The following is a 15,587-nucleotide window of genomic DNA, read 5'->3' as shown; positions in this document are numbered from 1 at the left end:
GTCCAAGGCCAAAAAGAAATGGTGCAGTAATGGTTTCATTGGCTTTTGAAGAAGGGGCTGTTCGACTTCAGAGAGTCAACAGCAACACTCCCCCTGCTAATCTCATTTCCAGAAGCGTGCTGTGCGAGAAGAAGCTTCCTCACAAAGCTTTGCTTGATTGCTCTCTGTTTATCTAGGATTACATTAGGAGCCCAAGACTATCTGAAAACAGCCCGTGGCAATCAAGACGGAGTTGTGATTTTGTGAACAGCTTCAGCAGCATCAGATCTGCAAGAAGAGATACTTCAGCACTTCCAGCGAGCTGTTGGCTGGACGGCAGCCAGCTTGGTCAGTACAAAGTGCTTCAGAATTAACAGTATGGATGGGCAAGAAAGGCTGAATTCAAAGCCAAAAATGTTCTTATATATGCAGGTTTCAGACATGTAGATTTAAGATAGGTGCATGGGAAGTGCTGCAACCAACAAGGGGTGGTTGGAGAATCTGGATTATTTAAAATAATGTAGTGTATTTAATTAACTCAAGGTAAAAGAAATCCAACACAACAGGTTGAATTTGGCCTGGATGCAGTGCCCGTGTAAGGGGAAAATGCAGCCAGAAGCTTTTAATGGAACTAGAGCACAAGTTACAGCAAGTATCTCGTGTTGTTCCCAAGAAAGTCACCTTAAGAATGAAATTACACCACAGCTGTTATAACAGTTCTTTATTTCAATGTCTATGACACAAAAAGAGGGCTTGCATTTTGACACCAGAACCATGCAAAGCACCTATACACAGAGAACAATATACTGAATGAGTGTCTCTCTCCTGCTACATATGGTAAGTTTAGGCAGGAAGACTCAGTTTTCCTTTGCATTCCACTCTATCCTTCTACAAATCAACCAGCTGCAAGAGGTGATAATTAACCTTCATTCCAAACCAAATAATTTGCCACTGAACAGTACTCCACACTGCTCTAAAATGCTCAAATGTGCTTTTGTAAACATCATCAAGTGCCCAGTTCTGCTCTCATTATACAAGGATGAACTCCTGAACGTCTCCAGCTACTGGAATAGACTTTAATCAGAGGTACTTGATTGATGCAGTTGTAGAACAGAACTTAGCTCCAAGGATCAACATCTCTTCCATACAGAGGCCCCAAAAAGGCCCCTATTAATGTCCCAGACACAGGGATGCAGAGACCACAACGTCCCTAGGCTCAGAGATTTGTCATATGCACAGAGGATTAATTAGAGATCCTGACCTATTAAAAAACAGTGGTATAGAAAAATAAAAGGCATAAAATACCGAACCTAAAAGGTTCCAAATAAGGCATCAGTAGGTCCCAACTGGATGTGCTCCTGTTATATACATCATCCTCCCAGCCGGGGCAGTAAAGGACGATTTATTAGGGTCATAGCTTCAACCACTGAGCGGTAAGAGCAACCAGAAGGGTTCAAGTTCAGTTCAAAAAAAAAAAAAAAAAAAGAAAAAAACTAACAAAAAAAAAAAGGAAAAACAAGAAAAAAGACAAAAAGAAGTATTCTTTTTGGTAAATCTTTCTTAGAAAATAAAATTAAAAACATTAAAGCAATTGGCTTAACTGATTCTTTAAAAAAAGACAACATTCTCGTAAAGTCAAAATATATCTCTATATATCTGGAAATAGAGTATCATTTTTTTTGTTGTTGTTTTGTTTTTTTCTTAAAAAAAGACATTCGGTATCATATCAGCGGGTTCGGATCCACTCCCCGTCCACCTCCCGTGATAACCGCTGCTCGTTAAGGCAAAGCATCAGGTCGGCACCGTTAGGGCAGCTGAATCCAAGGCAAAGCAGAGCGGGCAGCACGCCGCCATCAGCGGGGCTGCTTCTCCCGCACGCTGACCGAGCCGTCCTCCATGCCGAAGTACACCACCTCCGCCATGTCGATGAACAGCCCCGTCTCCACCACACCTGGCAACGAGTTGGTCAGCTGGTTAGCACCACCGCCGCCCCCCCCCCAGTGCTGGAATCTTCTGGAAGAAGAGTAAGGAACAACTCCCAGAGTTCCCCGTGATGTTCACATCACCCACCCCTCACCATCAAAATCATCTGGCCCAACCATTTAAATGTTAAGACAAAGCAGATGTGATACTGCCAATGCAATTTGTGGCCCGTTAGATGCACTTTGGGTTGCATTTAATTACATAATTATGGGGTGCTCATAAACCTCGCGGCAGTCACTGAGCCACAGCCAGATCCCATAAGCACCCGGGCTCACAGCTTCCAAACCAAGCAGATGGGAGACGTGAGCCGGCCGCATGGGTTCACACAAAACCTCCAGGCTTTGCTCCCATCCAGCAGCAAACTCCTTAGGAAAGATTTGGATAAAATTCTTATCTGAAAAGACCAGTAATGAATTGGCACAGACTGCCCAGGGAAGTGGTGGAGTCACCATCCCTGGAGGTGTTCAGGAACTGTGGAGATGTGGCACTGAGGGACACTGTTCGTGGGCATGGTAGGGATGGGTTGGGCATTACAGCATTGGAGCATTAGAGCTCAAACAGCTCCAGTGCTGGCAGCTCACAGTGACGCACAGCTCTTCAGCCCTCAGAGACACTGAATCACAGAACTGTAGGGGTTGGAAGGGGCCTCCAGAGATCATCCAGTCCAACCCCCTGCCAAAGCAACGACTCCTGCTGCAGTCCAGGACCTGTATATAAGCACTCATATTGGTTGCTAGCACAGCCAAGCCTTGAATCCTAACCCTACCAGATGAACACATCCTAAGAGGGCTGGGAAGAAAAAAACAAAACAGAGGACAAAGCTACCACGTGCAAAGTGCCCAAAGCCCTGCTACCACCAATATATCCAGGCTTCAGCAGCTCTGCTCTTCCACTTCTGGGTAGGGAAGATGCTTTTTCCTTTAGCAGGCCCATTTCTGAGCTCGTGGTGAAACCATGGCGTGCTGAAACCACCTCCAGTCTGTCTCTTACCCCTTCATCCCTCTCGGCTGAGATGCAAGGAGCCCTTGCAGAGAGGCTGTGTTTTGTTTCAGAAGAACCACTCCACAGATTCTCTTGTGCACAGGAAGAGCTCTAACAAAACAGGTGTTTGTACAGCCATGGACTGCAACTGCATTAACGTAGAGAGCACTGCAACAGAGACAGCCTAGACCAGCAGTGCCCACAGGTCTATTTACATCAGGCAGTGGTTTGTTTAGATCTGCTCCTGCCAAAGGTCTTAACCTGCCATCTACTGTCGGCTGTGAGCAAGTGCCAGGTAATTATTCAGGCTGCAAAGACATCAGGACAAGCCAAGGCAGAGGTAACACACAAGCAGTTTGCTCCTAGATCCACAGAAAGGAAATGGGTGTGTTTTCAGCAAATCAGCCTTACAATAAGCATTGAGGGAAGCAAAGCCAACAAACAGAAGCAGCTTGAAGTTACTGGGGACACCTCACTCAGCCTAAATCCATGGCTTCTGCCCAATTTTGTGTTTTAATTGCACTGACACTTTGTGCAGATGTGGAGGTTTGTCCAACAGGATCCCAACCTGTTCCTGTGTGCTCTGGTAAGACACAAAGAGCAGTGAAACTAATGGTAGCTCTGCTATGTATAGCAGGGGCAGACAGCTATCTGGGATAAATTCTAAAGATATCAGAGGCACCCAAAAGCTGATCAGGTTCAGGAGCAGACTTTCACCAAAATATCCAGACAAGATATCCACACGGGGCTGAGCCAGTCTTTGTAGTTTGCTTTGCTGAAGTGCCACCAATCCTGGGCAGACCTTGATGATCCAGAAGCAGCTCTGGTCTGGACAGCAGGTCTCATGCTCCTAGCCAAGCTCCTGACGTCATGGATTTCTAGTACGGACCCAGCCTTAGCTAGTTTTTGGCCATTAACATCACAAACATTACCTGGTATCATTTTTATGGCAGTGTTCACTTCACTCCACTCATGAACCTTGTCAAACTTCCAGTCCAGGATGAAGTTCCCATTGTCTGTCACCACGGGGCCCTGGGAAGCAAACCTATATGTTAACACCACGAGCTCCTGTTGTACCAAGCACAGCCTTACACCAGGAACCATTCCTGATGCAAGAGTCTAGGGAAAGTCATCTTTCAAGTAAATAAGGGCACAGTCCACTGCTCCACATAAACATTAACCCTATAAGCAAAACCACTGCCCAAGGCAGCTGCGCCTTCCTCGTTCTTCTGCGTGTGGTTCACAATCACACAGCTGGAAAAAAAGTTGATATGATCTCATCCCTGGGATAGAGGATCCTTTTCACAAGAGCAGAACTGGAGGAATGTCCTAAAAAGGCAACTATATGCAACTGAAGCCAAAACAAGACTTCGCCACCCCTGTGATACGAGTGGGCTGCTGCATGCCATAGGGAGGTTTTGGAGCTGAAGGACTGATGGTGTCTGAGATGCGCCCAGCACTCTCTTAAGCACAAAAAGTTGGGTCCTTTCAACAAAGCTGAGACAGCTGAGAACAAAATGTTTCAGCAGTACTGAGCAGGGTTTATGACCACACATGCCAGGAAGGACCGGGAAGTAAGACAGCAGGAGGCAGAATCCTCCAAGGACACAGCTCATACTGGAGCATTGGGATGTGCATTCCCCAAGCAAGGCTGGTCTTGAGTTCATGGAAGACAACTGGCTTTCTCTTATCTGGCTCCTAAATAGAGTTCCTCAACCTCTTGGGCTAGGGGATTAAACATATTAAAAACAAGTGCTCAGACTTCAGGCATTAGCTCCAGTTGTAACTGCAGACAGTGCTCTCTTCCCTTGCCATGTGATGTGAGTTGTTCAAGCCCCATTGCTCAAGCCAGGATAGGACAGTGACAGTGGAGGCAAAGCAGGTTCAGTTTTAATTTAGTCTCCTCTTGCTGTGTGTGGCATGCAGCAGCTTGGGAACTCCAGGAGCTGCCTGCCTAACTCAAAACACTTTGGCAGCACAGACTGCCCTCCAACCTTTAAACATTCCTGTAGAGCAACAGATTGAGTATTTGTGGGTGAGATGGAGGACCCAGCAGAACAGAGAGCGTTTCCACAAATGCAACAACCCATGCTCTGAACAGCAGGTCATTTGTGGCCAAGAAGAGACACAGAGCATCCCTCAGACACAGAATGGCCAACCCTCTTCTCCTTGTTAAGGGCTGCTTGCTCTGGGAGACATAAGTCTTCCACAAGCAGCCCTGACATCTAAACACAGTTCATTTAATACAATTAAAGGGAATTACACAAGGAAACTGATTTAATCAAACAAAAGATCCTCCTTTTGGCCACATTCAGGTGGCTCCATTGGGCACAAGGATCAGGAACACTCACTGCTTTGCTAACAGCCATCCGCAGCTCCGCAGCACCTCCGAAGTTTTTGATCAGGGCTCTGGTGACAGGGACATAAGCCATGGGAATGACTTCAATAGGGATTCCCTTCTTCCACTGCTCCCCGAGGCTTTCTGATTTTTTCCTGAGGTTTGAGGAGGGATCAGTGTCAGACATTACATTGTCACCACCATTAACAGTGCACTTGTCGCACTCTTTCTCGCAGACCCTTCAGGTGTAAGGCACTGGAGGGCATGGCAATCAGTTTGCACGTGCACTCATGCAGGAAGAACCAGTTTAGTGAATGAAGCTCAGCTCATAAGCCCTGTTTTGACACATTTTGGACAAGCAGGATTGAAGTACTCAACAGCCCTGAGGCTGCATGCACAGAAGGGTAAATTTATTCCGTGCTGACAATCACTACGCTCAGAAAAAGCAGAGCAGTCTTTTCCCCACAAGCTCTGCTGACTTCTAAGCAGGCCTGCTGAGATAAAAATTAAGTGGAAAAATAAAAGCCAAATTCAATTGCTGAAGCACTGGGAGTCAAGCTCATTTCCACCTATTCCTGCTCCCCTGATGCACTGCAAGGATTATAACAGCCTAACACAGAGCCATCCAAACCCTTCCACACAACAAATAGTAACAATTTACCTGTAATCAGCAATAACGATGAAGCATTTTGCATATCCTGCAACTATCTTCTCCTGTGTCAAGCAACCACTGCAAGGGAAGAAAAAAAACAAACAACAAAACATTAGCCTGCTCTTCAGTGCAGCTCAGAGGACACCCAGCACCTGTGACACATACACACAGACAGCAAGGCTCACCCGCCTCCTTTGATAAGGTTAAGATCAGAGTCCACCTCATCTGCCCCATCGATGGCAACGTCAAGCTGTAGGAAGACAGGAAACTTGGTGTGGAAACCTCACCCGGTTCATTGTCACCCCAACCAGAGATGAGAGTCTGGTCATTCACACAAGGAGATCAACCCAAGCTCAACCACAGGCATGCAAAACTCGAGAAAGCAAAACAAAACCAACTGTTGGCCTGCAAGGCAAGTCTCTCCAGCCTCCAGTCTTCTCAGCTAAGGATCAGCGTGACAGCTGGGGTTTCCTGGCAAAAAGCTTTGTGACAACACTTCAGCAATGCAACATCCCCTGCCTGCAAACCTCAGGCTGGAAGAGGAGGCCACCAGCTTGGCACCCTGCCTCCCATCTCAAGGGACCACCCAGACACAAGCACTGCCCTTCTTGGTCACCTCATGGAGTCGGCAGTTAGGATTTTAGAGCACCTGCAGCCTTGCCTCAAGCACTGGGTGCAGTTTTAGGTGCCACAATATTAGGACATAACACCATTAGAGAGCCTCCAAAGATGGTGAAGGCTCTGAATGGGAAGAGATGCGAGAAGCAGCTGAGATCCCTGTTTGTTCAGCCTAAAGAAGAGGGAGGCTGAAGGGCAGGCTACAACTCCTCACAGAGAGCAGAGGGGCAGTGCTAAGCTCTGCTTTTTCAGAGACACAGCCTGAGCAAATGGCACGGAGTTGCACCAGGAGAGGCTGGGTGTTAGGACAAGGTTCATATGGTGGCAGGCACGGAACAGGCTCCCCAGGGCAGTGGGCACAGCCCTGAGCTGCCAAAGCTGAAGTAGTGTCTGGGCAATGCTCTCAGTCCTGGGGTTTGGATTTTGGGTGGTGCTGTGTGAAGCCGGGGGTTGGACTCTGTGGTCTTTACATCCCTTCCAAGTCAGGATTATGATTCCACGATTCTGTGATTTTTGGTCTTTGAGCAAATTATGCTCAGGGAAAAATAAATCCAACAACAATCTAAGCCGTTTCTCTCACATTCTAGAGTTTCTGTCCTCAGCAAGGACAGACGACCCTGGAGCTTTATGAAGGACCAGGTTAGAGGAAAGTCAGTGACGTCTCACTCTTGCAGTCCTGCTTACCTCTGGATGTCGGTCCAGGTCACTCAGTGTTAAGCCGTTCTGCAGGATCAGCTGACGGGCCTGTGCACCAAGAACACAGCAAACACTATTTACCAGCAGCAGGAAAGGAAATCAGACTTGTCGTGTCGTTCTCCTCGCTGCCACACGGATGGGGGCTGCAGTGCTGCATCCTGAGCTTGCTGAGAGGCTGCAATCAGCAGCAGAAATGTATGGCAAGGAGGAAATGATGCTTCCAGGCCAGATTTTTTTTTCATCAAAGTAACGCTGATTTGAACTGAAACGCTTAGATGGTGCAAAGGGATGGGGCTGCGTCCAGGTCTCTCTATACTGAACAGCATGGGGCTATCAGCCTGGTAGGAGACACCTGTATTTAAGCACGGAGGCAGGTATGGGATTCTTGAGCCCCTTCTGATCTCCTCTGGCTGAAAAATGGGAGCAGGAAAACGAAATATTTACACGATGTGGGACTAACAATGAAAGTGTTTTTCATACTGAATAGAAACAAACAACAGAAAAGCAAAAAAGAAAAGTATAACCCAGAATAAATGCGGGACACCTCCTGAAACAGCTGTTTGGTGGCCGTGATCTAATTTTATCAAAGCAGCTGTGAGTTTCCCCTCTAGTGGCAATATAACACAAAGCACCTGGAATTACACCCCCTTTGGTCCATTCACTGTCTTAAATGGAAGTTCAAGGTTGCAGAACCTGGAACAGGTTAAATTTTACATCTTACAAATAATTGCATGAGTTAGACTCCCTCCTGGCACAAAACTCTTCTGGAGCCTGAACTTCTGCTATTGAAACGTGTCATGGCCTACAATTCATCCCTGTGAGCTTTACCTGCTAACAAAGTGCACCAGCTACATGCATTGGCATCCTGAAACAGTTACAAGAATTAGCCAGGAGTAGTCCTGGCAATGAGATACAATTCCAGTCTTTTACATTACAGTAGCACTCCATAGCATGCAGTTTTAACACCCACACTCTACATCAGACTATGCTCTAGGCTTGCCCTGTAAAAGCTCACAAAATAGAAACAACTGCCATCAGTGGGTTTACATTCACAGTATGGTGCTCAGGTAAAAAGATTTCAGGGATCTGGGAACTGAAAGCATTGAAAAACACTGTGCTGTACATGCAGGCTGGACCCAGAACAGGCTCAGAGTCAGTAGTGTGAAAACAAGGTGGCTCTCTTCAGGCTCTCTGCTTGCAAGGTGATGAGAGCAGACTGGCAGGAATCAAAAGCAGAGCTCCCACAGTAGGGGACAAAGCGGTGGTAACTCCACAGCACTTGCCTACCCACAGAGGACCAGGTTAACCCCATTGCACAGCACTGGGAATCCAATGCAGTCCAAGGCACCACGTTAGCCAGCAGGAAGGATGGGTCTTTCTGGGATTAGATGAGTGACAGGTCGTTGCCAAGATCGGTTTCGCTCCGTGCTCTCGGCAGACATCCAGGTGAAAAGAAGAGACAGCACAAAAGCCAAGGGATGGATACTTACCCTGACACTAGCTTTAGTGATGGTGATGGAATAACCCAACCTTACAACAGGGAAGGGAGAAGAATAAAAGCCCACTGAAAGCAATTCTTCCTTGCCAGTGACCTCAGGCAGCCATTTACACCTGTACGTAGCGAAAATAAGATGCTGTTTTGCTGACTTGGGAATGCTTCGTCCCTAACTGGTTGAGGTTGGGCTAGATGATCTCAGTGACCTTTTACAACCTTAAAGGTTCTATGAGGTCTAAGAGACTGCACAAGACAGGAAGCAGCCCCATGCTGTGGGGATTTGTGCTCATGCTGGTGGAAGACCTACCTGTATCCTTTACCAGCAAATATGTTGTTTCACTGGTAAGAAATCCTACTGTTACATGAACACTTCAGCGTAGGGCAGACTCCAGCCCACACTCACCAAAAGGTCTTTACCATCTGTAAGACCTAACAACTGAACTCTTAGGTTCAAACGACACATGACATCCCTGTCTGGGAATCACTTTAGACAGAGCAAATTGAAATTGCCACTGCAGTGTATGTATGAAACAAAGTAATAATACATCCTCCCAGTGACAAAGGTACAACCACAGAATCCACACCGTGACCAAGAGAAGGACAAATGCCCAATTCACTGACTGGGGCACTGCCACTTAGCTTTGAAAACCCTGTGGGTGGTCTCTGTCCCACCAGCTGGTGATGCCACCTCTTCTTGCCCTAAGGGAATAAGGTGCACAGCTGCCCATCAGCAGCACGTTCTAACCACAGGGAAATGTGGCACAGAGCAAAGCCATTTGCCTGAAGGTATGGAAGCAGCTCAAAAGCTTCCTGAGCAGCAGTATGTGATTCAGTGGTAAAATATTCTCCCTCTCCCCACCATCTTTCTCAACAACTAAGTTGGTAAGAAGTGATCTCTGCAAAAGTTGCACTGCAAAGGAGAAATTAAGCTGATGTCTCTTCTGCAATGTTTTGCAAAACCCAGTTGATGTGCTCAGTCAAACTCCTCTTGAAAACACAAGATTTGCACAGCTTTCTGGGCCTGATACAAAATCGAAGGAGATTTTTGCATGACGTGCTTGGTTCACCACTGTCAAAGGAATGACCGTGTATGAAAGCACCTGGACTGGAATAAAACCAAGCAGGGAAGTGCTTACCTGGAAAGACGTGGGGATGCAGACAATTGTCAGGTTCTCTTGTTTAACCCTCTCAGCTGTAGGAAGAAAGCAGAAGACCCGGATTGTTCACCGCAGCATAACAAACCACAGCAGCTTTCTCTTTAAGAAATCTCAGTTTGGAACAGCCCCTCTGAATCACTGCAATTACTTGCTTGGCTTGCAAATAACTCAGTCACGCTCAAAGCTCAAACAGGTGCCACCCTGCAGAGCTAAGGCTCCCTTTCCACAGAAATGTTTGAACACCCATCTGAACCCAGCCCCTGACACACAGCCATTAACCTTTGTGCCTCCAGTAACAGAGCAAGAGTTGTGCTTTGTCACCTGGGAACTAGACCCCACTCCCACTCGCGCTCCATTAGACAAGTTTTGCTGTGCTCCTTGTGAGCAGAGCTGCTGCAGCTGTCTGAGAGGTTTTCTGGCTGGTTGCCTTGGGGACATCATGTCCACTTCTTATGAAACATTTAAAAACAAAGCAGACAAAGGGCTAATAAAATATTGCACTAAATGGGAGGAAATATTTCCTCCCTGAGGTTAACCTCAAATGACTAAAATCTATTACTAAGATATAATTATGGACAAAATGTTATTTTAGCAAATATAATACTTAGGAACAAGCCAAGAGTCAGCAAAAGAGCAAACAGGTGGGCTATAAAGTTCAAGGCAACCCCACTGCCAGAGTTAAAATGCAATATACAGTGCTGTGTGCTGTTAGAACTCAGTAGATTCAAAAAGTTGAATTTGTTCAGAGATTGATCCAGTGCTGAAGTGGAGAATGGCTGTAACACTGAGCCAAAACCAGACAGCTGAATAGCAGCTCTCAAGCCACCTCCCAGACAAATCTGTGCGTGGGGTGATGTGGGTGCAACCAGGCAGGTCCCACCCTGATCCCATGTTTCCTTTGCTCAGCTCTAAGCCCTGCTCGGGGCAGGCTCTGCCCAAGGAGCTGGGGTCACACAGACAGGACACTCTGAGCTCTGCTTCTAAACAGGAGCCCCAAGGCTGAAAAGAAACTTAGAGCTCTGTAATGAGGCATGATGATAATTATCTTCCCATTTGCTTTGCAAAATTTCATTTGCCTCTCTAGAATATTTTGCAAACAGGCTGAATTGTTCAGAATGACACCTTGAGCTAACTAGTCCCTAAGGGCCAGCAGATCAATCTATCTGTAGAGTATAAAAAAGGCACAGTAAGATTTCATCCCTTGTTCTGCTTACACCTCAGCAGGACCCTCAGTGTGAATATCGTGGTTGTAAGCAAGCAGTGTGAGCTGCATACAAATGGGTTAACAGAAGCAGAGCAGCTGCATGGCCCAAAGCCACAAAGCAAGTCAAGACATGGCAGAGCTGGAATGAAACAGGAGGTTTTTAGCTCCAGTTTGCAGTGGGTGCCAGTAAAGTTCATTCCCTGTCCCTCCAGGGAGAGCAGGTGGCAAAGCTCAGCCCTGGCAAGCAAAGTCAAGGGAACCATTCCCTGCTCAGGTCTCTGTGTTAATCAATTTGGAGCACGAACCTTCAGCTTCAAGGACAAAGCAGAGGGTGAATACCCCTAAGGCATGAGCTCCCAGTCCTGATCATTTAGGGTCGGTTTTCAATTAGCCAGGGGCAGCTGGACAAGAGGACTTCCTGCAGCAGGGGAGCATCCTACCTAATCGATGCACTGCATGGACAATCGTAGAACCGCTCCCGATGCCAAGAACTTGGTTGTTCTGCAAATCAAAGAGAAACAGAGGAGAGCTGTTAAAGGGCCCTCTTCTACTTTTCCCAATAGACTCCGTATTTTGGATACATTCAAGGGGACACAGCGTGCTAGCGTGTTTCAGACACGGAAAGGAACTCTCTCCAGGATGGCAGGGCTGCTGTTTGCTCTAGGAGAGGGCAGCTGCAAGATTTTAAGCAACTCACCCACTCCTTAAAGGACACATGGTTACTAAGCACCACTATGCCCTGGCTCTTGAGGTGTTCAATGCATGCTCACTGCTGTTACAGGCAGCACCAGCACATCAGAGTTTGAATTTCAACTAATCCTTGAGGGACTGTGATCAGGTCAGTCAAAAGGAAACAGGGCTTTTCCTCCCCCACAAAAACCCAGTGCAGAGGAGGAAGGAGACTGAGAAACAGCTTTCACATCACCATGCTTGCACAGGAATTGGCAGCTCAGCCTGAGTGCTGCTAGCCAGCAGCAGCTTTGAAACAAGCCCCAGCCCTGGCATGGGACAAGACTTCCTTTTGAAAGCAGGTGATAGGAAACCATCAGCTCTGTGGCAAAACGGCAAGCAACACAGCACTCCATCCAGCTGCTCCTGCTGGAAAGCCAGGAGCTCTACACAACCCACAGAGGAAAAAGCTGAAACAACCTCAAGATAACATCTCCCAAAGAAGCCGCATAGTAATAGTGCCGGGTTGCTGCCAACAGTACTGTTGGTAAACAGTATGGATGCAAAGAGGAGAGCAGTGGTTCCTAGAGGATAATAAATACCATCCTCTAGAAGCATATAACTGGCTGCAAGAGAGTCCAGCGACGCCTGAAAGATAGGTGAGCCCAGCAGCGTGTGCTGGAGAGGATCACAGCTCAGCCCCGGGCTTTCTCTCCTTCTGGTCTGGCTTTCAGATCACTGTGGCCTCATCCACAACGCAGACACACTTCTAAAGCATGCCACAGGCTGAAAGTGCATGGATTTATTGCCTCCCAAGAGGACGCTCTGTATAAGTCTGCGGTTATTATCCTCTCAACCTCCCATGCAGCCAGAGCTACCTGCAGCCTCTTACACACTCATTTTCAGTGTAATTGCCCTCACTTTGGATGGGATCCAAAGCTGAAATTGACTTAAGGAGGTACAATATCACTACAGAGACTTCAGATGCTCAATTTGAACCCAGCTGGAGTTGCAGGCACAGAGCTGCTGAATGTCACTTCTTGAATGTTAAGCAGCTCAGAACTATCCTCCATGTGCAACAAGTTGTGGACAGTACCACATTTCCAGGCAGGCTCGTGTCCCAGCAACATTTCAGCTGGTTGAAATGCTGTAAAGGTGGGGCTCAAAGCATTGCAGTCCCTCAGGATTAGTGATTTGCCTCACTTCTGAACAGTGAAAGCTTAGAAAAAAACAAAACAGTTCTCAGAAAGCCAGCACACAACAGCTCCAGCCCTTCCTAACCACCGTGACTCTGCAATAGGGAAAGCAATGGGTCACAGCAATATGCTTGCAACACAGCCAGCAGCACAGGGGAAACCCTATAGCTCCTGGTGTTTCTAGGTTTCACTTGCCAAAGCCCAGCACAGGAGCTGCAAGGGAGCTGCTCTTTTTGGCCATGCATGAAGCTTTTTAGTCTCTTTGCCCTCAACTGTGAGGGCTGGGACAGCTTATTGAGTGCCCTAAAGGGACAGTGAGAGCCTCATATTCCTCTTAGGTATCTTCAGTTCACTGTGGCAGTTGTACCTACCCTTAATTAAAGAAAAAGAGAGAGACAAAAAGCTCTCCTCTGCTGATCCCTGCAGCTGCTCACAGGTTCTGCCATGGGCTGCCCAACAAGCTTCTCTTTGGGATGGGTGTAAGAAAAGATAAAAGCGCCAAAGCTGGAGTCCAGCAGGAGAGACTTGTTTTGAACAACGATATATGAACACAACAGCACCTTCCACATGGAGACTGCAGCTGCATTTTTGAAGTCTGCAGTTTTGAAGATTATATGGCTCCTTCTGCTAACAGTGATAGCAACGGCCAAGCACAAAACTGCTGCAAAAAGCAGCAGCACCCTCCCAAAGGGAACCGAAGAGACAGATTTTCTGCAATAGCTGAGAGTATCCAGCTATTCAGAGGGAACTCTGAACTTGCTTCTCCACCATTGCTTCATACCAACTCAGAGCAAACATTGCAATGTTACTCCCACTGCTGCCTATTTTACTGAATCATTAGTGAGACCCTCAACTTTAATCAGTTGGGACGAAGACAGAAATATCAATCAAAGTTTGTTTAACCATGAAATAGCAACAAAGCCCAGACTTAGGAGTTGCACCATGCTGCAAAACCCAAAACACACAATTCTGGGGTTTGCTTTCAGCCAGGAGCTGATGCACACCAGGTTCCCGCAGCCCCAGACAGCTTTGGAGAGCACTGGTGGAACAAGAAGAGGCTGTAAAATAAGTGAAAAGTTTACGGGACAGCACAGAGCATAATGGCAACTGAGCCTGGGGGCAGCGGGAAAGGGTTTTTCCCCCCAAATGCTCACAGTGGGCTCCTCGGCAGTGCCTTGACACCCTTTCATCACTGCTGTTGCAACAAAGCTTGCACAGCAAACATTGCAATAAACGGCTCAGCTTTAACCATTGACCCTCCAAGCGCTCACCATCAACCCGCGCAGCTCCAGCCCGACCCGAGCACGGAGAGGGCGACTACAGCCCGGCAGGAGACTTGGGAGCACCCTGGTCGGAGCTCAGAGCACCCCAAGCTTCGGGACGGGTGAGTTAGCCCGAGTTTTTCCCCACAGCCCAACTCCCAGCGGCGGGCATGGGGAAAGTTAGGAGACGCGCGAGACCCGGCTCGGGGTGCCCCACGGCGAAGCAGAGAGGGCAGGGGATGAGAAACCCCGAGTGCCTCACCTGGACGTGCTTGTCCACCGCCGCGCAGGCTGCCAGCCTCTTGGCCTCCTCGGCCATGCTGCCGCCGGGCCGCCCGCGGCTCAATGCTCTCCGCCCGCCAGCCCTGGCCCTGGCCCTGCCCCTCCCCGGCGGCCGGGCAGCCAGGGGCGTGCTGCGGAGCGGGCCGAGCCGGACGGGGAGCCGCATGCCGCCGCGGCCCGCCCCCGGGGGGCTCTCCCGTGCGGGCTGCAGGCCTGGGCCGAGCCGGCTCCTTCCCTCCTCCTCTTCGCCGTCCTCCTCCTCCTCCTTCGGGCGGCTGGGATTTGTAGTGCGGCACGCCGCGAACTACAGCTCCCACAATGCATGGCCGGGCAGCTGGACAGCGGTTTGCCGCTGAGGATGGAGGGTCGGGGCTGTGCTGTAGGGCGAACAGAAGTATTAACAGTGGGTTCCCAGCACCAGGAGGACCTGGAGGAGTTGGAGAGGATCGGGATGTGCAGAAAATGGAGTAACTCTGCGATGGAAACGGGCTGAGGGTGTTCAGCCTGGAGAAGGCGCTGGTGAGACTTCAGCGTGACCTTCCAGTACCCAAAGGGGCCTGCAGGAGAGACGGGGAAAGATGTTGGAAGGGACCTTAAAAGCCATCGAGTCCAACCCTCCTGCACCGAGCAGGGACACCTACAGCTCCATCATGTGCTCGGAGCCCCTCCGGGCTGACCGGGGGTGGGCACCACCACCTCCGGGCAGGGTGCCTCACCGCCCTTATCGTGAGAAACTTCTGATAAGCAGTTACCGATAGGCAGCAAAAAAAGCCTTCTGTGGGTTGCAAAATCCCATTGAGGCTGATGGGAGTTGCAGGTACAAGGTCAGAGCACAATGAGTGGAGAACGGTCCTTTATTTGCACAACAGAAAAGCTGCTGTTGACTTTCTAGAAAAATAAAAAAAAAAATCCTGTGTGTGACTGACTTTGTTTTGTTGCCAACCTCTCCAATTCTGCTGTGATTTTTAAAGGCTGGAAACGTCTCCTTTTGTTCTCCCTGGGCAGGCACACCAGCCTTCAAACAATGGGGTGTTCTCTCAACAAAGGCTCTGTTATCATTCCCCAGGCTTATCTG

The 15,587-nt window shown here is 48.4% G+C and overlaps 1 protein-coding gene across 1 annotated transcript; it reads right to left on the bottom strand.

The window, feature by feature from the left end:
- Positions 1-1,807: 1,807 nt before the first annotated feature.
- On the bottom strand, positions 1,808-14,762 carry RPIA (ribose 5-phosphate isomerase A). The gene is made up of 9 exons (XM_065735957.1): positions 14,493-14,762; positions 11,544-11,604; positions 9,879-9,934; positions 7,236-7,295; positions 6,119-6,183; positions 5,943-6,011; positions 5,295-5,436; positions 3,876-3,975; positions 1,808-1,930 (listed from the first exon to the last, which is right to left on the bottom strand). Exons 1-9 carry the CDS (start codon positions 14,676-14,678, stop codon positions 1,833-1,835), a joined length of 837 nt encoding a protein of 278 aa, XP_065592029.1. The 5' UTR covers positions 14,679-14,762; the 3' UTR covers positions 1,808-1,832.
- Positions 14,763-15,587: the final 825 nt, after the last annotated feature.

This window comes from Cyrtonyx montezumae, unplaced genomic scaffold (assembly GCF_038088225.1).
Source record: "Cyrtonyx montezumae isolate F1298 unplaced genomic scaffold, pur_monq_1.0 scaffold_2, whole genome shotgun sequence".
Lineage (NCBI taxonomy): Eukaryota > Metazoa > Chordata > Aves > Galliformes > Odontophoridae > Cyrtonyx > Cyrtonyx montezumae.
The sequence above is the reverse complement of the archived record's forward strand: the minus strand, read 5'-3'. Positions and strand labels throughout refer to the sequence as shown.

Excerpts from the sequence above, each read along its gene's own strand:
- RPIA (XM_065735957.1), bottom strand. The coding sequence starts at position 14,678 with ATGCGGCTCCCCGTCCGGCTCGGCCCGCTCCGCAGCACGCCCCTGGCT. Across the intron at positions 11,605-14,492 it reads CGGTGGACAAGCACGTCCAG|AACAACCAAGTTCTTGGCAT; the intron begins GTGAGGCACTCG and ends TTTGATTTGCAG. Across the intron at positions 7,296-9,878 it reads GCATCCCCACGTCTTTCCAG|GCCCGTCAGCTGATCCTGCA; the intron begins GTAAGCACTTCC and ends CTTGGTGCACAG.